The following is a 26,210-nucleotide window of genomic DNA, read 5'->3' as shown; positions in this document are numbered from 1 at the left end:
TAGTTGTAAAGTGTATGTATATTATTGTCCCAATTTGGCTTTTTTCCTGCCTCTGCATTCTTCATGTGTCTTCTCATATTTCTGTGTATTCTTTGGAGTTGTCATGTCCTATGGCACAATAGTGTGTGATAGTAAATACTCCAGATTTGGACCTCAAATTAATCAATCATCAAGCATTGAAATGCTTCTAAACATGTAGAAAAGGAAGCAATGATATCCACTACTACTTGTTAATTAACAAGATTACTACCTTTGATATTAACCATGTTTCTGAGGGCAAGTCACTTCACTTTGTCTCTTCATCTGTAAAATGAAGTTAACAATACATGTAGTATCTAACTACCAAGGTTCTTGTGAGGTTCAAAGGAGACAATATTTGTAAAGTGCTTTGTAAACCTTAAGGGACAAACACATGCATGCATGCACACACATTCTATTTCTTTCTTTTCTTTTTTTTTCTTTTTTTGCATGGCAGTGAGGGTTAAGTGACTTTCACAGGTTTACACAGCTAGTAAGTGTCAAGTGTCTAAATCTGGATTTGCACTCAGGTTCTCCTGAATCCAGGGCTGGTGCTTTTATCTACTGTACCACCTAGCTGCCCCCTACTTCATTCTTATAACTAAAATTTGTTCATTTATTTCCCTATCATTGGATATAAGGATTATTTCCAGTTTTCTACTATTATGAATAATGCGGTTGTGAACATTTCTATTGAAATATGAATTATCTTCCTGTCTAACATTTCTTAACATCTTAAAGTATAGGGCCTAGTAATAAGACCATTAATATTTCAAAGGGTAGGAATATTTTTGTTGTTCTTATTATATAATTCTATATTCCTTTCCCAAAAGATTGCACAAATCCATACCTCTACCAGCAGTATAATAATCTGCCTGTTTCCTCCACAGCTTCACTAACTTTAAATTTTATCATTTTTGAACCATGCCAGTTTAATGGGTACAAGTTAATATTGTAGAATTGTTTTAAATCACATTTATTTGAGGGCTTTCCTAGAGAGTTTAAATTGGTTTTCATTTAGTTATTGATAATGTATATTTCTTCAGTTGAGATCTGCCCAGTGATTTCATTTGGCCATTTATCAATTAAGGAATGTGTTTTGTCCTTATGACATCTATAACAATTCCTTATAGATTTGTTATAAAAGGTTTTTATAAGAAATATTTATCACAAAGATTTTTTTTCTTAGTTTATTTCTTGACTTTTTCTTCTGGATGCAGAAGATCCTGTCCTGTTGTTGTTGTTGTTGTTTTTCAACCATAAAAGTATTTTATTATTTTCTAGTTACATGTACAGATAGTTTTCCACATTTGTTTTTATAAGATTTCTAGTTTCAAATTTTTCACCCTCCCTTCCCTCCCCCTCTCCCCAAGACAGCAAGCAATCTGATACAGGTTATATATGTACAATCACATTAAACATATTTCTTCATTAGTCACCTGTGAAAGAAGAATCAGAGCAAAAGGGGAAAACTTAAAAAAAAGAAAAACAAAAAAATAGAAATAGTATGGTTCAATCTGCATCTAGATGCCACAGTTCTTTTTTTCTGGGTTTGGAGAGCATTTTCCATCATGAGTCCTTTGAAATTATCTTGGACCATTGTATTGCTGAGAAGAGTCAAGTCTATTACAGTTGATCAACACACAATGCTGTCGATACTGTGTACAATGTTCTCCTGGTTCTGCTCATCTCACTCAGCATCAGTTCATATAAGTCCTTCCAGGTTTCTCTGAAATCTGCCTGCTCATTGTTTCTTATAGCACAATAATATTCCATTACATTCATATACCACAGCTTGTTCAGCCATTCCCAAATTGATGGACATTCCCCTCAATTTCCAATTTCTTGCCACCATAAAAAGAGCAGCTAGAAATATTTTTGTACATGTGGGTCCTTTTCCCTTTTTTATGATCTCTTTGGGAAAAAGACCTAATAGTGGTATTGCTGGGTCAAAGGGTATGTACAGCTTTATAGCCCTTTGGGCATAGTTCCAAATTGCTCTCCAGAATGTTTGGATCAGTTCACAGCTCCACCAACAATGCATTAGTGTTCCAATTTTTCCACAGCTTCTCCAACATTTATAATTTTCCTTTTTTTGTCATATTAGCCAATCTGATAGATGTGAGGTGGTACCTCAGAGTTGTTTTAATTTGCATTTCTCTAATCAATAGTGATTTAGAGCATTTTTTCATATGGCAATAGATAGCTTTGATTTCTTCATCAGAAAACCGCCTGTTCATATCCTTTGACCATTTCTCAATTGGGGAATGACTTGGATTCTTATAAATTTGATTTAGTTCCCAATATATTTTAGAAATGAGGACTTTATCAGAAATACTAGCTATAGGGGGCGGCTAGATAGCACAGTGGATAAAGCACCGGCCCTGGATTCAGGAGTACCTGAGTTCAAATCCGGCCTCAGACACTTGACACTTACTAGCTGTGTGACCCTGGGCAAGTCACTTAACCCCTATTGCCCTGCAAAAAAAAAAATACTAGCTATAAAAATTGTTTCCAAGCTTTCTGTCTCCCTTCTAATTTTGGATGTATTGCTTCTGTTTGTACAAAACCTTTTTAATTTAATGTAATTAAAATCATCCATTTTGCATTTCATAATATTCTCCATCTCTTGTTTGGTCATAAACTGTTCTCCTTTCCATAAATCTGAGAGGTAAACTATTCCTTCCTCTCCTAATTTACCTATGGTGTCACCTTTTATATCTAAATCATCTCTACTGTTGTTTTAATGAAAGGATGATAGAACATATCACAGGCATATATTTGGATTAAGTGACAGAAGGGACACAGAAACACATCTCAGAAAGCAGTAGGTGGAGACCTGAGTCTTGGATTTTTTGTTGCTTCAGTGCACTTTTTTCCAGAACTGAGAATATTAAGAGAAGGGAAATTGTATTTTATGGTGCAAAACTTTTTTGTGTGCAAGTACTATTTTTATATGACCAAATCATTTTATTTTTATCTGCTATAATTTCTTATCTTTGCTGAATTGATTGGAATTTTCCTTCTCTCCACAATTGCAATAGGTATATCATATTTTTAAATATTTATGATTGTTTTTATAACATACTGTAGATTCACTTGGAATTTATTATGTTATTGTGAGAATAGAGAACAGTTTAGCTGGAATGTAATTTATTGTGGGTTGTTGTGGGTTTTGATTTTTGGTTTTTTATGAGGCAGCTAGGTAGTGTGGTGGATAGATGATAGGACTTGGAATCTAGAAAGACCTGAATTCAAATCCTGTCTAAGATATTTAGTAGCTGGTAAAGTCACTTAACCTCTGTCTGCTTGAGTTTCCTCATCTGTAAACTGGGGATAATAATAATACCAACACCCCAGAGTTGTGGTGAGGATCATATGGGATAGTATTTGTAAGATAATTTTCAAATGCTAAAAACACTATATAAATTCTAGCTAATTTTATTGTTATTTTTGCCATACTATTTTCTAAAGTTTTAATTGGATAATGAATTATCCAATATTTGGTTATCTTAGATTAATCACACACTAGACCCTTATTGTATTCTTTGAGTTCAAATTCTTTATTATTATGTTCCATTTATTTCCTTTTCTATTTTTTCCATAATACATGTTATTTATATAGTTAATTACTGCTTTATAGCATAGCCTGAGATCTTGCAAAGTAAGTCAGTGTTGCTTCTACTTTTTCTTCTTCTTCCACTTCTTCCTCTTCTTCTTCCTCTTTTTCTTCTTTTCCCTTCATATTTTTAATGATCTTATAAGAAACACATAAGACCTGGGGGCAACTAGGTGGTGCAGTAGATAAAGCACCAGCCCTGGATTCAGGAGGACCTGAGTTCAAATACAGCCTCAGACACTTGACACTGGGCATGTCACTAAACCCTCATTTCCCTGGGAAAAAAAAAAGAAAAGAAAAGAAAAGAAAAGAAACACATAAGACCTAACAGACTCCCATGAAATAATGAAAGACTACTGGCTATTATAAGCATAATATAGTGGAACTGGAACTGAATTTGGAGTAAAGAGACCTATGTATGACTCCTGGCTCTGAAATTCACTAACCATAAATGTCACATCACTTAACTTTTCAGAGCCTTAGGTTCCTCATTTGTAAAACTAGGGTAATAGTGCTTCTACTAAGTTTGTTGTAAAGAAAATACTTTATAAACCTTAAAGTGCCCCATACATATATACATGCCTACAGTAGATCTCAAGAAAGAGCCTTTTCTCTGTGGACGATTGTGGAAAGTGAAAAATAGGACTCAAAACTGACCACTAACTTTTTTGGCTTCTGGTTCTAGTAAATCTCTGCTCCTGGAAAGAATTCTTGAGACAGCTAGGGAATTATGGGAAAGTTAATGGGATGGAGTGAAAATCATACCAAAGGTGGGGAAGAGGTAGCCCACCTCTAAAATATCTTTTCCCTGCCCCAATAATCACCAGGTGCAGGCACATTTTGCATCTGAGAGGATGTTATTCCTAATTCCAACCCTTAACACCAGGTGGCATTTGTAAGTCTCCCTCTCCATTCTCTAGCAAAAGCCTATTTTTCAAACAGGTCTGATAAAGTCTCTCTATGTGGATAAGATGGAAAGATGTGGGCTAGATCATATAGTTAGGCAGGTTTAGAACGGGTGAATTATCAATATTGAAAGAATATTGATTAATGAATTGATGTGAAGCTTAGGGAAGTTCCTAGTGGAGTATCCCAGGGGTCCTTAGTTCTGTGTTACAAAGCATTAGCCTCATAAACTCAGGATGCACTCTCCAACAAAAAACACATGGTGTCAGTGAGAAGAGTAGGCATAGAATATACCAGCAGAGAGGAAGATAAGGGACACATATGGCCAAGGCAATTCATCGTTTGGGCATTGCAAGACCCCAATATCCTTTCTTTCCTCATGGTATCTTTATGCTGTTCTCTCCAGGTAGGTCAGCTGGGCCTTCCCTGGCTCTATTACTCTCCACAGCTCAACTCCTGACTGTCAGGGCTCACTCTCCCTTAAATCCATAGCAGGCTTTCTTCTCTGCTGCCAGGGTGATACTCCTCAGGGCTGTCCCCAGCTTCCATCCTCTTTATTCTGCCCCTTGCTGGAGTAGTAGGCTTCCACCAGTCGCAGATGACCATGGATCAGCGCCCTGAAGAGCCACAGGCCACAGTGTGGCTGTTCAGTCTGATACGGGAGCTGCAACTCCTGCCGCAATGAGGACATCGGAAAACTGCGCTCTCTGTTGCCTGTGGGTTCCTGTGTCTCATTCGTTTTTCTTCCTCCTGAGCTTGAAAGCCCATCTAAGCTGCGAGCAAACTGCTCCTGAGTACTGAACTCCATCGGGTGCGGTCCTTGGCCATCTCCTCCCAGCTGCTGATGTCTATTCCCAGAGCCCTCAAGTCTGGCTTGCATACATCTCTATAGTGAAGCTGGGGGCATCCAGCAGGTCTTTGGCCTGAGGCTAACTCGCCATAGAGTAGGTCTTTAGGAATGCGCCCATCTTGCCTGCGGTGCACATGACGGGGCCAGTGCAGCCGTCTTTGTTTCAGTAGCATGTAGATGCTCAGAAGTTGTGCGCATTGGAGCACTTCTATGTTGGTGATCCTATCTGACCAAGATATGCCAAGGATGCGCCAAAGGCAGAGCATGTGGAAACTGTTAAGCTTCTTCTCTTGTTTAGTATATGTAGTCCATGTTTTGCTGCCATACAGTAAGGTACTCAGGACGCATGCTCTATAGACAACAAATTTGGTTAGTCTTGTCGGTTTGCTGTTTGCCCAGACACGCTTGGCAAGCTTAGCCATGGTTGAAGTAGCTTTCCCAATCCTCTGATTGATCTCAGAATCAAGTGACAAATTGTCACTGACAATAAAGCCAAGATACGAGAATTGGTTTACAACATTCAACTAGTAGCTACCGATGTATATCAATGGAGGCAACATAGCACTCTGACACATGACCTTCATCTTTTTAAGATTTATGATTAGGCCAAAGTCTGTGCAAGCTTGGGAGAAGCTATCCATCAAGGTCTGTAGACATTACAAGTAGACATTATCCTATTGGGCAAGTTCCAAGTATAATCCTGCTTATACAAAACTCCTTAAAACATTAGAAAACTGCTATCCCCTCTCATTCTCTGATTCTTCTCCTAGCTAAACACTCCCAGTTCCTTCAGCAAACCCTTCATATAGTATGCTTTTGAGGTCCTTCACCATACTCATCACCCTCTACTTGATGGGCTCCAGATTGCAAATCCCCCATCAAAAATTTGGTACACTGGGGCAGCTAGGTGGCACAGTGGATAGAGCACCAGCCCTGGATTCAGGAGGATCTGAGTTCAAATCCGGCCTCAGACACTTAACACTTACTAGCTGTATGACCCTGGGCAAGTCAGTTAACCCCAATTGCCCCGCAAAAAAAACCACAAAAAACAAAAAACAAACAAAAATTTGGTACACTGAAATAGATGTGATAATACAGTTGTGATCTGATTTAGGCAGAGGAATGATCACCTCCCTTTGCTGTGGATACCATACTTGTATTAAAGTAGCCTAAGATTGCATTAGCGACTGACTTATATTAAATTTACAATTAGTTAAAAATAGTCTTCCCCTGCACCCCCCCCCATGTACAGGTGTTTAACCACATGTCTTTCTCATCCTATAATTGTATAATAACTTGTTTTTTCACCCAACTGTAGTACTTTTTACATTGACCTCTATTAATTGTAATCCTGTTAGCTTCAATCTACTGTTCTAACCTCTTGAAGTTTTTTGCATCCTATAACTTTGATCCAGCATATTGGCAATTCCACCAAGCATTGTGTCTTCTGAAAATTGAATAGGGATTTCATGTAAATAATTGAATAAAATGTTAGAAAACACAGTATTAGGAACAGATCCCTGGGGTGTTCCACTAGAGACTTCCCTAAATTTTACATCAATTCATTAATCTATACTTTTCCAATATTAATAGCTAACTACTTTCAAATCTGTCTAATTGTACTATCTCGCCCACATCACATCTTATCCCTAGGGATACCTTGAGAGGCTTTATCAGACCTAGTTGAAAAATAGGCATACTGTATCTACAACTTTTCTTTGACTTACCAATCTAGTAAACCTGTCCAGAAAAAAAAAAAAGGAAATGAGTTTAATCTTTCATGGCTCTTTTTTTACAAACAGGCTGACTCACAGACTTATCCGTGATCACCATTTCATTTCACAAACCATTTCTCTAATAGTGTATTTTAGAATTTGCCAGTAATTTATGTGAAACTCACTATCCTATAGTTTGAACTATCTCTTCTACTCCTTGAAAATCAAGGAAGAATTTTTTGCCTCCAGTCCAGTGGCACCTGTCCCATTCACAGTTCCTTGAAGATCACTGTCAGCAATATGGCAATCACATCTACAAGTTTTTTCAGTAGTTCAGTAGTTCAGGCAAGGTGAATTGGCCTCATTAACAACAGATGAGTGATTGTTCCCACTGTTTGATGCCTCATTTATTTTAGGTGCCAATTTCCTTTTAAAGGATTTTTGTTCTGTCTTTCTTTGCAGAGCATTCAATTGGTAGAGGAAAGAGAAGCCAAATGGAAATTGAGTAGTTCCACCTATTTTCATCATCCATTATCCTGTCTATCCCATGAATCATTGCTTCTTCTTACTCTTTACATAGCTTTTTAAAAAAAATTTTTGAATAGAATTTTATTTTCCAAAATATATGTAAAAACAAATTTTAACATCAATTAAAAAAAAATTGTTCCAACTTCTCTTCCTCCTCCATTCCCACCCCCCACCCACTAGAACTCAAGCATTTCAAAATAAGTTATACATGAGTAGTACATAGCTTTTTTAAAGGCTTTTTTGCATTTATTAAAAGCCACAACTGAAAGTGTTTTAAAAGTAAAGGTCTTAACTAGACTATTAATTCCATTGGTCAGATGAAATATATGCCAAGGAAATCCATGTTAGAGGGTATCACACTCTTGGGATTTTGAGAGAAATGTTTTTTTTAAGTTAACATGGAGGAGGATAGTGAAAGAAGAATGGGAAAACTCACTAATGATTATTATTGCCCCCCCAAAAGGCATTTGTGAGAATATCAGTATCTACCAACCCATATGTCTTTCTTGGCTTAATTAAATCATTATAAGAATGATGTATTCGTGTATCCTTGGTGAAAATATGAAGCTGCAGACTACATCTTTATATTCACAATTGACTAAAAGGTACAGCAAATACAAAATCCCTCTAAATTTATTGTTTGTTGTTTTTTTTAAAGCATTTGCCTGGGAAAAGCATATTTAAAGTATCTTCTATTATGCATATGTTAAGATCTATGAAATTCCTTGATAAATGAACTACATAGGTATTGCTATTCCAACAACCTTCTGATTATTAATAAGGTATAAAACAAGGAACTGTATGCTTGTCAAAGCTAATCACCACCACTACGGAGTATATACCTCAGAAAGAGCAAATGTAAAGATGATGAGGTCCTGGAGACGCTCCTGTTTTGCCAGTGACATTATGCTGATGATACCAAATATCATAGGGTCTCCTCATTGAGATCCACGAATATTCAAAAGATGTTACCCTAACAATTGATATAGAAAAAACTAAATGGATGAAAAAATACCTCTTAGCCACATTGTAATACATCTGAATTATGAAACCTTAAGTTAGTATACCGGTACACATATTTAGGACAAATGCTATAGATGAACAATGACTTGGGTTCACAATTTTGTATGATTATGAATATTGTAATTTCTAAATCTACAAAGAATCAAATTTGCAAGTGATCTAAATAGTAATGTAGATACACATCCTAGGCATGAATTTGAGCCATTCACTTCAGCAATTTGAGTAAGGCTTTTCTGTGTGAGTTTGGACAGTTTTTAAATGAAAAAGAGACAATCAGGTTCTTCAACCCATTTCAGTTCCCATATTTGTAGGCAAAAGACTCTCCAAATGATTGTGTGGTAACTTAGCATCAGCAGTAGAAAAGAGAAAGGAAGAAATCCCGTGAATAAGACTAATGTGTTTAAATGAGATTTATTAGAGTATATTCTTTACAGCTAACTGGAAATGCAAGGGGGGTGTTGTGGTCCTCCAAATCTGAATGCAAATTGTGATAGTATAAGTCAGTTCCAAATATGGGTTCCCAGATTTCTCTTTCCATACAAAAAAGAGATGTGTTTTTAGTTTTTTTAATAAACATTTTTATTGGGGGCAGCTCGATAGCGCAGTGGATAAAGCACAGGCTCTGGATTCAGGAGGATCTGAGTTCAAATTCGGCCTCAGACACTTGACACTAGCTGTGTGACCCTGGGCAAGTCATTTAACCCTCGTTGCCCTACAAAACAAAACAAAAAAAAATAAACATTTTTATTTAAAGTTTTGAGTTCCAAAAATCTATCTGTCCCTCCCCCTCCCTGAGGCAGTAAGCAATCAGATATGGGTTATACAAGTGCAATTTTATAAAACATTTCCACATTAGTCATTTTGTATAAGAAGACTCAAATAAAAGAAAAAAATAAAAGAAAGAAAGAAAGTGAAAAATAGCACGCTTCCGTCTGTGTTCAGTTAATATCAGTTCTTTCTCTGGAGGTGGATAGTATGTTTCATCTGATGTGTTTTTAGAAATGCTCCAGCCTTCTCAGAGGTTCCATGATATTGATTGGTGGGGAGCAAAATATTATTTCTTATTTCCATTTCATGATCAAAACTTTGGAATGTTTGGCTGTAGTAATTAATCAGTTGAGGAAGATGAGAATATGAAATGTTTCCAGTTTACTAGGAGATGGGGAGAGAGGGTTAGCAAAAGGGATGTGGCAGATCTTATCTATGATCCTGTGTGCTATGAAGCTAGAGGAGGTGGGAATAAATAAAATAAATTTTACAAAAAAGAATATATCCCATTAATTTAGTATTTGGCTATAATCTCTCTTGGTAGCCACTGACTGCATTCAACCCCAGCTTAGCCAGCTTTTCAAGTCTCATGTTGGTCACACAGGGGACAAGGAGAGGGAGTACAGATGTAGATTCAATGTAGCCTTTCCCCATGACTGAAATAACACCTTAAAATGCTTGTCTTGCCAATTGACTTTGCTGCTTACTGGCTATGTGATAGTGTGTCATCTGTTAAAAAAAATGGATATTAGTAATTTATTTTTTAAAGTATCTAGTAGTTATATATTTCACCTAAAAATGTACATAAAATATCTATAACTGCAAAGTGCTCTATAGAGGTAAACTAACATCATTATTATCGTGATGATTTTTTGTTGTCATTATCATCATTATTAACACCCAGGGTCTGAATTCCTGACCTTCTCTTTTGTGACTCACATAAAGTTGTTCTGTGTGACTTCTCTTTGTGACCTCATCTTTTTTTTTTTTCATTTGGAACATGAATGAAGTAAACAGTACATCTTTTTCTAAGTAGCCATGTTTTAGAACCTTTTGAAATTATAGAATTAGTAAAGTGTATCATCAATTCACTTTGTGGAATCTGAATGAAATCTTGGAAGTTTGCAAATTATCCCATATTCAATTATCCCAATATCAACAAATATTTATTAAGCATCTACTTTGTTCAAGAAGCATTTATAACTATTAAGATGGAGAACCTATCTTCGTAGAGCCTACAGTCTATCAAGGAAATCAGACATAAACCCAGATACAAACCCATGAAAGTCAGTATTAAATGAGTGCATTAAGAAGCTTTTTTAAAGAATCTATATGAAGTTGTAGGTCCCTACTAGATGGGGTTAAGTAAGGGCTATAGACCACAGAAGGCTTCATGACTATGGTATCATTTGAGTTGAGGATAATTTCATTTTACATCACTTCTCTTCGTGTCCTTTCTATTCCAGAAAAAAAAAACTGACCTATTCTCTGTTCCCTAAATTTTACATGTCTCTTCCCATCTCTCTGTCTTTGCACAAGCTGTCCCCCAGATCTGGAATGTATTTGCTCCTCATTTCTCCATCTTGATCAGCTGGACAGAAACCAGAAGACAAGGAGAGTTGTGTAGGGCCTCAAGATCATATCATATGAGGACAAGTTGGAAGAACTGGGATCGTTTAGCCTGGAGAAAAGAAGGCTTAGTGAGTCTGTGATATTTCAACTATTTAATGGACTGTCCATAAAAAAGGGATTAGACTTGTCCTGCTGAGCCTCAGAAGGCAGAACCAAGAAAATACATGGAAGTTGCAGCTGACTTGTTGTAAAGGAAAACTTAACAAATAGAGCTATTCAAAAGTGGAATGGAATGGAGTAGAGTGCCTCAGGAGATCTTGTTTTCTTTCCCTAGAGATCTTTAAGCAAAGGCTGGCTGATCTCTTTTTGGGAATGATGTAGAAAGGATTCTTGTTCAGATATGATTAGAATAGATGTCCTCTGAGGTCCCTTACAAATCTGAGATTCTATGATTCTGGTTTAGGCTTTAAAGGAAGCATGGGAACTCCATAGACCCAAAGGGGGATGACATCTAGTGTTAGATAGCAGCTAAGGACAAGTAGATGACACAGTAGATAGAGCAACGACCCTAGAGTCAGGAAGACATCTTCCTGAGTTCAAATCTGGCCCCAGACATTTACTAGTTGCATGACCCTGGGCAAGTCACTTAACCCTGTTTGTCTCCATTCCCTCATCTGTAAAGTGAGCTGGAGAAGGAAATGGCAAACCACTCCAGTATCTTTTCCAAGAAAACCTCAGATGGGGGTCACGATTTAAACAACTGAATAAAAACAAAAAGCTGGTGAAGCATGATAGTGTGGGCAGAGCACATGAATCATGGTGTAGAAGATCCTGGATTTGGGAAAGCACCTCGGCAGAAAAGTGAACTGGCAGATAGTAACAAAAATCTCAATAGGCATAATGCCCACTGGTGTACTACAGTGTTGAGCATGCCACAGAGAGATGCTCTGTCTTAACCATTTTCTCACCAAAAGATTTTAAATGATTTTCATTGTTGTTGCAGAGGGCCAAAGGGTGTTCTTGATGCTTTCAAATAAGAAGACTAGAGCAGTCTAGAGGAGTGCTGGATTTGAACTCAGAGAATCTGTATTTAATTCTTGGTTTTATAACTTACCTGCTGTGTAAACTTGGGCAAGTTATTTAATCTTGCTGATCCTTAGTTTCCTTTTCTGTAAAGTAGGGATATTAATATTTGTACTACTTAACTCAAAGAATTGTGAGGAAAGCATCTCTAAACCTTAGGCTACTTTGTAAATGGGATTATTGTCATTTTATTGAAAACTTAGCTCTGGGGGACAGCTAGGTGGCGCCAGGCCACCAGGCCTGGATTCAGGAGGACCTGAGTTCAAATTTGATCTCAGACACTTGACACTTACTAGCTGTGTGACCCTGGGCAAGTCACTTAACACTCATTGCCTTGGAAAAGTTAAAAAAAGAAAAGAAAAGAGAAAAAGAAAACAGCTCTGATTTTCACAGAAAACTGGGAAATAAAATTTACTTTATAGAAATTCACTTTGTAGCTACATTTCTAAAAAGGTGACTTTTTCTTAAAATGAAGGTATGAGTGGTTTATTTCCCTGGGCCATGGGCCCTGATGTAAGAACCTCAACTTGAAAGGAGTTTGGTTTGATATTTTCAGAACTGATCTATAAAGCCTACCATAACCCTAACCCTTTCTTCTTTTTATAAATGTTTATAAGTGTGTAAGTTATTTGTATAAGTTTATGTTTATATATATATATATATGTATATAAATGTATGTGTCTATGTTTTATAAATTTTATTCATCTTTAAATCTTGACTCAAGTTATGAGACCCCCTGCCCTTTTTTGCCTTAACCACTTTGACCCCTTTGGCTGATATTTATCTCTACCTAAATTACTGGTTATGCCACTGCCACTGTCTGTAGGTTCCAAGATTCTGGTTCATACTTTTTCTTTCTTGGGGACAGCTAGGTGGCACAGTGGATAAAGCACGGGCCTTGGATTCAGGAGTACTTGAGTTCAAATCCAGCCTCAGACACTTGACACTTACTAGCTGTGTGACCCTGGGCAAGCCACTTAACCCTCATTGCCCTGCCCCCCCCCAAAAAAAAGCAATGTTCCTTTCTAGACTACATACTTTTTCTTTCTCTTATTGACTTTTAGATCCCTTCTTAAGGAAAGGCCCCAAGAACCTTTACTTAAGACTCTAAGATGCTATTCACAAGGGAATATAACATGTAAATTCAGAAATAATATCCAGAAACACAGATTATATGTAGCTACAAGGGTAATCAAAAGTATATATAAAGAATCCTAGCCAGCCCAAATTTGCTAAGTTTTCCCCTGGGCCTAGTTTCCCTAGGCCTCACCCAGTGATCCCTTGAAGCCCTCTTTCTTTTTTCTTTCTTTCTTTCTTTCTTTCTCTCTTTCTTTCTTTCTTTCTTTCTTTCTTTCTTTCTTTCTTTCTTTCTTTTCTTTCTCATTTTCTTTCTTCCAGTTTACACACATAAAAGCAATTTTTAATATTTGTTGTTGTTTTTTTTAATTTTGAGTTCCAAATTCTCTCCCTCACACCCTTCTTGAGAAGGCAAGCGATTTGATATAGGTTATATATATGCAATCATTGAAAATATCTTTCCATATTAGTCATGTTGTGAAAGAAAACAGAGACCAAAAACCAAACAAACCAAAAATCCAACCCTAAGGAAAATAAACATCATTTTTTTAAAAGTATATGTTAATCTGAACTCAGACTCAATTAGTTCTTTCTATGGAGCATTTTTTTTTTATCATGAATCCTTTGGAATTGTCTTAGATCATTGTATTGCTGAGAATACCTGTCATTCGCAGTTGATAATTTTATAATATTGCTGTTACTGTGTACAATGTTCTCCTTGTTCTGCTTGATTCATTTTGCATCAGTTTATGTAAGTCTTTCCAGGTTTTTCTGAAAGCAGCCTGCTTGTCATTTCTTATAGCCCATCATAATCCTATACCACAACTTGTTAAACCATTCCCCACTTGATCTGCATTCCTTTAATTTCCAATTCTTTGCCACCATAAAAGAGCTGCTATTAATATTTTTGTGCATATAGGTCCTTTTCCATTTTTAAAAAAAATTTGGGGAAACAGACCTATAGTAGTATTGTTGGGTCAAAGGGTATGCACAGTTTTATAGCCCTTTGGGCATAGTTCCAAATTGTGAAGCCCACTTTCTAGTGGACTATTCTAAAAACTGGCATCTTAGAAGTAAAAAAAATATATAAAAACAAATGTTAAAAATTGTTTCTACATGTAACTGATAAATATGTGTTAATGTATATGTACATATATACATTTATAATGTATACATGTATATACATACACATATACACACATACATATGTTTTTTTTAATGGAATCATTTGCTTGAGCACTTGCGCTTCCTTCTTCTCACTACCCTCTTCCCCTATCTTATGTCCCCTCTCTGTCCCTATCTATACCGTGTTAAAGCTAAAATTCTAGCTAGTCTGTCTAAAACATCTAATGAGTGGTCGCCAATAAATTATAAGCTTTAGCAAGAGTTAGACTTTTAAGCATTTATTAAGGAGGATAAGAATTTGGTAAAGAGAGAAGAAAAGGCCTAGATTCCTATCTATTATAGGGAGAGCACATTTCTAGCTCCGCTCTCCACCAGAGTCCAAAGGAAAGAGAGCGAGTCAGAGCACCTGGCTCTTCCTTCTTCCTCCCACTAGCAAACGTCACTTCCTGACACCAAAGAAAAGACGCATGTTCTTGCCCTCAAAGACCTTCCTTTCATGGCGGAACTTCTCTACAGTAAGTCTCCAGCAGGTGGCAAAATTCCAATCGTTATAACCAGAGATCTTGTATATCCATTCATTGTATAATCCTGGTTCACTTTTAATTAGAAAGCCTCCTAATTAATGATGGAATGGAAATAATGAAATCACGCCTTTTCCTCTGCCCAAGGTAGCCAGGAGAAAAGACTTCATAAAACATATTAATGTACTTGTTATTACTCAGAAAAAGAATAATTCAATCCAGCATCAAGTTTAAGCCAAAGTAGAAGGATACCTACAGAGGAAATACACATTCTAAGATAGAGATTCTCATTTTGGTGGATGAGAGAAATGAAGTTGTAAAAATTCATAGTGCAGGTTGCAGACAAAATTGTTATTGAATTGGTGAGTTTTGTCTTTATTATTCCCATCACACACACATACAAATGATATCCTTTCCACCAGTTTGTTGTTGTTGTTGTTGTTTTAATTCACTTCTCCCTCTACTTCCAAAGTCCTTTTTTTAAGGAAGTCATCTAAGCAGTTAGCAAGCATAGTGGATAGAGCCTAGCACTTATAGTCAGGAAGATCTGTTTTCAAATCCCACTTCATTTATTAGCTGTATGACCCTAGGCAAATCACTAAATTTCTTAGACTTGGTTTCATCAACTATAAAATGGGATAGTAATAGCGCTTACCTCACCAGGTTGTTGTGAAGATCAAATGAGATACTATACCTTAAGTAGATAGGTAGGTAGGTAGGCAGGCAGGCAGGCAGATAGATAGATAGATAGATAGATAGATAGATAGATAGATAGATAGATAGATAGATAGATAGATAGATAGATAGATAGATAGATAGATAGATGGACGGACGAGTGGAGGGAGCTTTGTAAACCCTAAAGAACTATATAAATGTTAGATATTATTATAGTTATTACTTGATAAATAACTTGTACTAGACTGGTAAAGACTTAATATGTTGTGCTTCCCAAGAAGACTTTATACATTGTAATTGAGCAGCATTGTGGTATAATAGAAAGAACACTTGGCTTGGAGACAGGATCTTGGTTCAAATCCCAGCTCTGCCACTTACTTACTAGGATGTTTTCCTTTTCTCCATGCCTTTGAAATATTGGCTGGCTCCATGCCTGGAATGTTCTCCTTCCTTCATGGTACCTTAGGGTGATTGGCTTCCTTTGACACTCTGCTCCAGGGAGCCTTTCCCAGTCACTCTAGTTTCTTGAGCTTCCCCCTCTAAGAGTCTTCCACATGTTCTATGTGTATCTTATATGTACCTGTTTATTTACATGTTGCCTCCCAACTAGAATGTAAGCTCCTTGGGAGCAGGAATTGTTTTTACCTTTTTAAAAAAATGAATAGTTCTTAGTAGACTAGCTGTCATACTTAACAAATATTTGTTGACTTGATGGAATGGGACTTCTTGGACAAGTCATCTAATATCTCTGGGCTCAGTTTCCTTATCTGTAAAATGAAGGAATTGGACTAGACGACCTCTGATGAATTTTCTATCTTGGAGGAAGCAATGTTTATGCCAAAGAAAGAAATAGCTATGATAGTATTTCAAATAACCAGCAAAAGAGATTATAATAATAATGGCCACCATCTACATAGCTAATACTAATCTGTGCCAGGCACTGTGCAAGTTAAATGATTTGTCCAAGGTCACACAGCTAGCAAATTTCTAAGGCCAGATTTTAACTCAGTTCTTCTTGACTCCGGTCCCAGAGCTCCCTCCATTGCACCAGCTAGTCGCCAGATCTGTGCAAGGGGGTGGGGGTAGGTGAGAAAGAGGAGGGAAAAGGTAAAGCTTCCCTTTCCTCAAGGAGTTTGCAGTCCTCCTAGGAAAATAATGAAAATAAAAATAATAACATAAGGTAGTATCTGGTAATACAGAACAAGTCCCAAATTTAATGGTTGAGATAAAGATTACAATAAGATCTCAGAGAAGAGAAAATTCACTATAAGGCAGACAAATAAGGAAAGGTTTTGCGGAGGAAGTAGAACTTGAGTTCAGCCTTAAAGATTATGCTTACTGAATCCTGAGTCATCCTTTAAAAGCCAGCTCAGGAGCAGCTAGGTGGTACAGTGGATAAAGCACCGACCCTGGATTCAGGAGGACCTGAGTTCAAATCCAGCCTCACACACTTGACACTTACTAGCTGTGTGACCCTGGGCAAGTCACTTAACCCTCATTGCCCCACAAAAAAAAGAAAAGAAAAAAAAGCCAGCCCCAAAGCCAACTTTTCTAGAAAACCTTCCTTGAACCTCCTAATCAGTAATAAGGGAGGCAAAAGGGGCGCAATGGACAGTGTTGGACTTGGAGTCAGGAAAACATTAATTTTAATCCCTCCTTAGACATTTCATAACCATATGAGCCCAGGCAAGTCTAAAACTCTATCAGCCTGAGTTTCCTCATTTGTAAAATGAGGATAATAATAGCACCTGACTCACAGGGTTAATGTGAGGGTTGAATGAGATAATTCTTGTGAAGCACTCTGCAAAACTTAAAGCACTGTGTTCTAGTTATCATTATTAACAATTCATCACATAGTATCTTGTTTTAACATTTACTATGTAAATGCTTGCTGTAGCTATAACTTTATATTTTGCTTTACATTAACAATAAGAGGATCACTGATCAAGGTTATTTCCTTTGAAGGAATCTTGGATAATTTTAATGTCTGGATCAAAAACACATTGGTGAAAGAGAGCTTTTAAAGTGGTGTTTTGTTCTACAAAATCAAATGCTTTTTTTCATAATGTAATGTTTGGAATGATGCCATCTGCTGGAGACTTACTGTAGGAAGGCTCCAACATGGGGAGAGGGCCTCTGAGGGCAGGACCATGCGTCTTTTCTTTGGCGTCAGGAAGTGACGCTTGTGGGAGGAAGAAGGGGGAGGCTGGCCCGCTGGCTCACTCTCTTTCATGTGGACTCTGGCAGAGAGCGGAGCTAGGAATGCTCTCTCCCTTTAATAGATAGATGAATCTAGGCCTTTCTCTTTCTCTTCACCAAATTCTTATTCTTCTTAATAAATGCTTAAAAGTCTAACTCTTGCTAAAGCTTATAATTTATTGGCTACCACTTATTAGATATTTTAGACAGTATAGCTAGAATTTTAGCCCCTACAATGATAAGAAAAGTAGGACCTTATCTTCCATATATCTTTTTTTATTATTTTTTGCACAGCAATGAGGGTTAAGTGACTGGCCCAGGGTCACACAGCTAGTAAGTGTCAAGTGTCTGAGACTGGATTTGAACTCAGGTCCTCCTGAATCCAGGGCTGGTATGCCACCTAGCTGCCCTTCCATATATCTTTTAAGCCACTTGGTGTGGTAAAAATATGGAACATCTAAACATATTTCTTGTGAAAGCTTGTCTTTTCCCTACTAATACCCTCATTGGAGATAATTTCATTTTGTCAGTAGGTGTCAGGTTTTGTATCAAATGGGGAAGTAACTACATACACATACATTAGTAGCTGTTGATGTGAGGCTTTTGGGTTACCTTTGTTGTTGATGATGTGGATGGTGGTGGTGCCAATGATTATAATGATGATGGTGGTGCTGTTGTGCTTGATTTTGTTGTTTTGGTACTAACGTCTGAGCATTTTTCCATCCCTTCGGTATATATCTTCCCCACATTCAAATACTTTATGATTTGATTTCCCTGGACCCTCACAATTATGACACTTCCAGCACAGGGCTCAATTATGTACATCTGGTCTGGCTGGTTTTCTTATTTTTGTTCTATTTAGCGTTATTTCTAACTCCTCTATAAGCACATCCACAACCATGATGTTAGTTCAAGTGTGTTATCTCTGCTGTCCTCGATGGGGACAGCAGTGTGTTATAAAAAAATATTTGCAGATATTTGTTATTTTTCTTTTGTTTCTTTCCATTTTCATCTTAAATGCTCTCAGGATGATTTTGCCAAGCTTTTCAAAAACTGATTTTAATTTCCTTCACTTCTCTATGCTTTATGAGGCAATGCTGCACACAATTATCCAGCATCCTTCATGAGATTTTACAAATGAGTATATATGTTGCCTCTGGCCACTATATGTCTCAGCTTGGTAGAGTTTACTGACAAGTGATTTCAGGGCCTCTGCTCCAAAAAATCCTGCTGATATGTTATCACAGTGAAGGAGGAAATTCAGAGTTGAGTACAAGTTGAAGAGGGATTCCCTATGAAGAAATTCAAGTTATCAACAACCATATGAAAATATATTCTCATTCACTATTAAGAGAAATATGATTTAGGTGACAGCTAGATGGTGCAGTGGATAAAGCACCGGCCATGGATTCAGGAGAACCTGAGTTCAAATCCAGCCTCAGACACTTGATACTTACTAGCTGTGTGACCCTGGACAAGTCATCTAACCCTCACTGCCCTGCAAAAAAAGAAAAGAAAGAAAGAAAAAAGAAAAGAAAAATAGAGAAATACAAATTAAAATAACTCTGAGATTCCACCTCATGCCCTTCAGATTGTCAAAAATGGCAAAGGAGAAATTATAGTTGTTAGAGGAGCCTGTGAGGACAGGCACATTAATGCACTCTTGGTGGAGCTGTGAAGTGGTCTATCCTTCTAGAAAGCAATTTGGAACCATATCCCAAACATCAATAAGTTGTGCATTCTAGCAATACCAATATTAGGCATACACTACCAAAGAGAACAAAGAAAAGAAGAAAAGGACCTAATATGACAAAAATAGTAGTAGCAGCAATTTTTGTTATAGCAAAGAATAAAAAACTAAGGGGATGTACATCAATTAGGAAATGACTAAACAAATTATGCTATATGAATATAATGGAAGATTATTACATTGTACGAATGCACAAAAGGGATAGATTCAGAGAAACTTGGGGGAAATGTATGAACTGAAGAAAATGAAGTTAGCAGAACAGGAATAGTTTATACAATGACTAGAACTTTGTAAAGAAAAATAGCTTTTAAAGACTTAAGAATTCTGATCAATATAGTGACCAACCTTGACTTTATAGACCTGGTGATGAAGGAGTATACCTATTTGAAAGGGAGATGATAGACTAAATGCAAAGGGTAATACTCCCTCTAGCAGCCTGCAAAACTCTGGAGTGCCTCCTACTTCTAGCCTTAGAACCAGATTAAAAGGTAATTGGCAAATATTTAACAAAATAAATAAAAAATACAACATGTATAGTGTTAATTTGAAGTTTTCAAAGTCAATATATTTTTCTCTTTGAGTTTGACACTATTGGACAAGAGATGCAGAATGACATATTTTCTGACATGTCTAGATTTGTTTTTGCTTAAGTGTGCTTATTTGTTGCTGGTAAGGGGTTTTTGTTTGTTTTTAATTTGGGAGAACAAAAGAAGTTAGTGGAAGTGGTGAACTTAGTAAAAAAAATAATGAAAATAGTGTAATGGAAGCAGTATTTTTAATGCAGAAAATAAAACAATAGGATGTTCAGAGAGAGACAGAAAAATAGGACAACTTTGAAACAAGTGTTTTGAAGTTATTATTTAATTTATTTTTTAAAAGACAAGCTGTATATAATAGTGATTTAGTTTCATATGCAATCCTCTTTTTCGGTTCTTAATATATATGGAAATGTTTGTGTTTGTGGAGTCTTTGTCAAACTCTGAATAATACAAAGTAGAAAAAATTTAAAAGATGGAGTATCTGTGGACAGCAAAGCTTTCCAGATGCTCTTTTTTCAGGGACATTAAGCTGTTTCCAATGAACCCCATAACATTGCAGAACCTCCTGAAGAAATCTATAACTCCTCAAACATTTGACCAAACCATTCACACAGGAAAGACTGAATGGATGAAGAGTATCTTTTGACTATATGACACATAATTGAATGGGCAGCCTATAAAACCTGGCCATCTGTATGAATATCTAGGACAGATAATATAAATGAACAATGAGTTGAGTCCAGAATTAAAACTAATTGCTTTTATCAAGCTTCTCACAGAAACAAAGGCCCATCTTTTTAATAAAATAAATTCATTCAGTCATGTCTTATACCTGAAAGATATGGGAAATACAACAGCATCCAACAAATTACAAATGAATATCACACAGAGGGCAATGGAGAGGCTCATGGTAGATATGACCATGCTATAACTTAAACCTATTAAGAACATCAAAGAAAAGTGGAATAAAAGACGTCATCAAGGCTAGTCAAAGGATGAGACACAGAAAGGACAAGTGGACGGTCTAAGTGTTCCATCATCATGATTTCAGGGGAAAGTGAGAAAGATCTGCAAAACATCAGGTGGAAAGACTTATGGGGAGACATGCGCATCAGTCTCACAAGATGGTTTGTAATCTGCTTCACTGGAGGGGACATGTAAATGAATATGATCACAGATCCATTTGTGTATCTTGTATTATGAGTATTACTATGATACTGTGGCATCATTGTAGATAGCAGGCTCTATCTGAAAACAATAAGTCCTGGGTTCAAATTCCCCCTCTGAGGCTGACTCATTTTATGACTAAAGACAAATAACCCTCTCTAAAACTCAGTCATTGCCCTAAGACATTATGATCTTTGATGCATTGACTATGTTTAAACTCCATGTGAGAGCATGGATTGTTTTATCTAAACTTTGTATCTTCTCTAGTGCTTAGGAAGGAAGGAAATGAGCATTTATTAAGCACCCATCATATGCCAGACTCTTGGTAAATGCTTACAAATATTATTTTATTTGATCCTCACAGCAACCCTTGGGAGGCAGGTGCTATTATTATTCCCATTTTACAACTGAGGAAATTGAGGCAGACAGAGGTTAAATGACTTGCCAAGGGTCATACAGCTAGATTTGAATACAAGTCTTCCTGACTCCAAGCATAACACTGTACAATCTAGCTGTCTCTGTACTTGGCACAACATTTTGTATACAGTAGTTATTACATAGAAATATTTGCTAAATTGAATAGGGGCAAATCTTTTTGCCTAGTGAAACCCCTAGTATCTGAAATCTACTGGGACCTGACACAGTAATTTACTAACTCAATGGACATGTTACTTCAACCTCTGTGGTCCATTTCTTTCTATAAGATGAAGGACTTGGATTGAAGAGAGGCAGTTGGGTGTAGTGGATAGAGCCCTTTGATTGGAATCAGAAGGACCTCAGTGTGAATATTGTCTCCAATACTGATACTTATTATCTGGGTGACCCTGGATAAATCATTTGACCACTCTGCTTTCTCATCTGTGAAAATGGAACTAATAATATCTGTAGTGCCTACCTGACAGGCATCCTGTCAGACCTAAGTGGGATTATGTGTGTAAAGATTTTTGCAAACTAAAAAGCTTATACATCAGTTATTGTTATTATGAATTATCTCTAAGGACCTTTTCAATCCTAAAATCCCATGATTCGGTGATTTGCCACTCCACTTCCCACTTCCACCCCCAAGATCCTGTGAGAATTATCTATTTTCAAAATGCTTTAAGTTACCACAGAAGCTGAAGAAATTGGGACATCCAACAAGGCTCCTAAAACTATGCACGCCTTCTTTCTATCACCAGATCCAAAAACTAGGGACCCCAAAAAAGAATTTTACTCCAGACCAAATCAGTCCATATTCCTTCAATGTTAGGTGGCTAAGGAGACATTTATAAACATCCTAGTTGCTATAAAACTGGCTTCTTAGGCCTGGCCTGGTACAAACCTAGGAAGCCTTATATTTGCTCTGGAACTGAACCAAAGAAAGTTCTGGCTCAGGATGAGGCCTATGTCCTCTTCCCAACATTAACCATGATCCTGGGCTGTGCTGCCATGTTTAGTGGAGCCGGCCTAGCATTTCTAGAAGGGGGTACAACTTTCAAAGAGAGCCTGCATTTGACAAGATTGTAAAGTTACTCAAGTCTGTCTGAATTGCCCCCCAGGCCTACCTCTCCCTGTCTGTATCCCTTTCCCTTTTTTCTGAGTTTTCTTTCCCCTGGTACCAAGGGCTCTCATACTGTTCTGAGCCTCTCCTTTCAGAGAGAGAAGTTCTTTGGAAAGTCTACTAGCCCTGGTGTCAGAAGTCCTGGCTTTGAGACCTATCTGGGTCCCTTTGAATGTTATACCAGACCACTGATTTCATTCCTTAATGAGGAAATTCCCTCCACCAGTGCAGTTTAGCACTTGCTCTACAAGCAAGTCTTCGTGATTTGCCCAAGATTGCACAGTCAGGAAGTGTCAGAGTTAGGACTCAGACCCAGGACTTTCTGCTTTATATCTGGCTCTCTCTTCTACACCACAGCTGGCTCTCAGCTCTGCCCCTTACTAAACTTTGTGAACTTGAACAAGTCTCAGGGCCTCAGGTTTCCTCATTCACTAATTAGGTCTAATCAGGGATAATAACCCCTCACACAGGGCTGATGTCAGGTTCAAATGACACTGAATATTAAATTCTAGTTTAGTGCCATTATAATTAATTTATATTGAGGTGCCAAGGGTCAACATGGTGCCCCTACCAGGAATATTTATACTTTAAAAGAGGATCTCAGAAAGGACAATGCCTACCCATAAATGAATTCAAGGAGATCTAATGGTAACAGGGCAATAAGAAAGATATTTGAGAGCCTAGGACAGACCTTTTTGTTGTTATTGTTCAGTCATTCCAGGTGAGTTCAGTCTAAATCTTTGTGACCCTATTTGGGGTTTCCTTAACAAAGATACTGGAATGGTTTGCCATTTCTTTCTCCAGCTCATTTTACTGATGAGGAAAACTAAGGCAAACAGGTTTAAGTGACTTGCCCAGGGTCACACATCCATTAAGTGTCTGAGGTCAAATTTGAACTCAGCTCTTCCTGACTCCAGACCTGGTTGTTGTATCCACTGCACCACCTAGTTGCCCTGGAAAATACCTTCCTACACCTCTTGACATATAAATGCCTGTCTACTTACTGCCCTTAGACATAAGTGTATCTCTGCTTCCAAAGAGGGTCTCACAGTGTTAGACCTGGAAGGAGATTTAGAAATCAGTTCATCCAAACCCCTAATTTAGACACAGAGAGGAGTGCCCCACCACTAGTCAGCTGCAGATCTCTGACTCCAGCACAGGTCTTCTGACTCCGGGCCCAGTGTACCTAACACTTCCCCAGCCCACACTTCTCAATGGTGGCTCTACCCTTCAGAGTAAGCTTTGCCAATCTGCCTCACTGACACCCACCTTCCTAAAAGATGAAACGCTCGGGATGAATAGGAAGGCACATATTCCAGGTGCTGTCCTTCCACTCCCACTCCCCACCTCCTCCCACAATCAGAACAGCCTAGAGTGTATGAATGTGCTGCATCTTCCCAAACACCCCTATTAGCCTAAGCACAGTGACCTGCAGTCTCCTAGTAAAAGGAGGGGAGTAGAGATTGAAAGCAAGAAGCAAAGCTATTCCTGAACCTCCTTAAAGACCCCCTTCCCCCTCCTCCCTTCCCCCTCTCCAAACCTCCTACCCCCTCGCCCCTGTGCTTTCTCCGTTGCTAGGGCCCCCGCATGTAACCTGGATACCAGGCTCAGCAAATAGCTAGCCGGCTCTTTGGGAATCCAGCATCACAGCCCAGAGCGCCCCCGCTCCAGCGCATTCTCCCTGCCGCCCACTATGGCAGGGCAGCGGCCCCATCCAGCTCTGCTTGGAGGGACCTGGGAGCAGCCCCACTGAAGGAGGGTAGGGGGCAACCAGAACTTAGGGGGAATCTGGTGGAGCCGCATCTGGGACACGTGCATGCTCCTCTTGGCTGGCTGCCGAAAATGGCTTTGCAGAGAAGACTCAGGTCTCTGCTCCTGACAGCTGCAGAATAGGTCTATTGTCTGGGGCTTCTTCTCCTCATTCTTCAGCCCCCTCCCTCTCCCCCTTCCCCTCCAGCCAGTCCCTCTCTCTGAACTCTTCTCTCTGGGAGCAGCCAAGGATCCGAATTTTCTTGTCTGGAACCTGAAGCCACCCACTCATCTTCCCTCTCCCCCCCTCCCCCTTCCCCCCATCCTTCAGCCAAGGCCAGCCATGGCGAAGGGCCCAGACTGCAGCCGGCCTCAATGGAGTATCCTACACACCTTCCTTCGTTGCAACATGAACCCTGAGACTCAGCGCGTGGTGGTCTTTGTCATCCTGCTCTTCCTCATCATCATTAATGTCGTGCTGATGTTCCTGCTAGCTTTCCGCTGAGCACTGAGAGGGGCCGCAAAGCAGCCTCAGTAGAAGAGGCGGCCAGCGGTGCCAGGGCTGGTGTGGCTGGTGCTGGTGGCTGGGGGTGAGCAGCACACAGGGCTTCCGGACCAGCAGGTCAGCTTATCGTTGTCTGATTCTGGTTGCCTGTCTTTCCTGTCTCCCCCACCCCCCTTTCCTCTCAACCTCCCCATCCTTCTATCCCACCACACCAGTGATCGAGGGGAGGGCAGACCGGTCCAATTCTGCTCTGGGTTCTTGGACACTGCTAGTGCCTTCTTCCTTGGAAAGGGGCCCAGCCAGCCCTCTGAACTGAACAAAGACTAAAGCCAGCTGTGGAAACTCCCCTTGCCCACCCCAAGGGTTAATCTTCCTGCGGCATTAGACTCCTAGACTTGCACCCAAAGGGTCCACCTGTGCTTTTAGGACCTTTTGTGTGACCCTCTTTGTGTGTGCGTGTGACTCAGTGACAGCGTGTATGCGGCTGTGTATGTGAGTGAGCGTGTGTGTCTGTGTCTGTGTCTGTGTCTGTGTGTGGGGACTGCTCTTAGGTGCAGCTGTACGTGACCCAAGAGCTGTGTTGTGGGACCGTGTATAATCATGTGGCCCCGGGAAAGATCATTTGCAGATCTCATAATATTGTTCTGTCTGTGCCTATGTCTGTGTACACCTGCGTCTGTAAATTTGTGCCTATGCGCATGTATGTGTGTTTGTGTGTGTGTATGTGTGACCGTGTTTTTGTGTGAGGGGAGGATGGGAGATTGAGTGGATGTAACTATGTGATTTCTGTGATTGTGGGGGTGTGACTGTGGATGAGGGCACCATGTGTGGTAGGTGGGGGGGGGAGGGCACATTAACTGCAGCTGCTTTCCTTCCAAGCCACACCTGTCTTTTGATGAACTACCAATTACTGCTGTTAATCAAGAGCTTCTTTGCTGATGAGATCTCAAGCCACACTCTGCCCTCCACCAGCATCTTCCCTAGGCCAGAGCACTAGAAATCATGGTGAGGGCAGCATGATGTCCAGTTAACTGAGATTGGCCGCAGGGCTTGGGAGCTGGTGTACTCACTCAGCCAAGCCTGGGGTGCCTTTGCTGCACTAACTGCACTCTTGCCTCTGTGGGCATTGTGGGGGTGGGGATGGGGAGAAGCATGGTGTGACACAGTGATAAACAGCTGACAGGAAGCCAAGATCTCACCATAGGTGCCCCTTTGTGATGGGCCCAGTGTCAGGAGTCATGCCACTTGTGCATAGACTGAGAACTGGATTTAATAGGCCAT

General features: G+C 38.9%; 1 protein-coding gene across 5 annotated transcripts in view; it reads left to right on the top strand.

The window, feature by feature from the left end:
* Nucleotides 1–26,210, top strand: part of ARHGEF4 (Rho guanine nucleotide exchange factor 4) — a 265,862-nt gene that overhangs the window by 188,988 nt on the left and 50,664 nt on the right. The window contains exon 1 of one of the 5 annotated variants that reach the window (XM_043991996.1): nt 24,305–25,046. The exons of 3 other annotated variants lie outside the window; for them this stretch is intronic. Coding sequence is in view for 1 of the 2 variants with exons in the window: in XM_043991995.1 (XP_043847930.1) it covers nt 25,932–25,934 (3 nt within the window). In the remaining variant the exon portion in view is untranslated. Of the gene's footprint in view, nt 1–24,304; nt 25,047–25,089; nt 25,935–26,210 lie in introns of those variants that run through there. One more of the 5 variants, XM_043991995.1, reaches the window with a different exon arrangement.

Source organism: Dromiciops gliroides, chromosome 3, assembly GCF_019393635.1.
Source record: "Dromiciops gliroides isolate mDroGli1 chromosome 3, mDroGli1.pri, whole genome shotgun sequence".
NCBI classification, from domain to species: Eukaryota; Metazoa; Chordata; class Mammalia; order Microbiotheria; family Microbiotheriidae; genus Dromiciops; species Dromiciops gliroides.
Note: the sequence above shows the minus strand (reverse complement) of the source record. Positions and strands in the feature narration are given on the sequence as shown.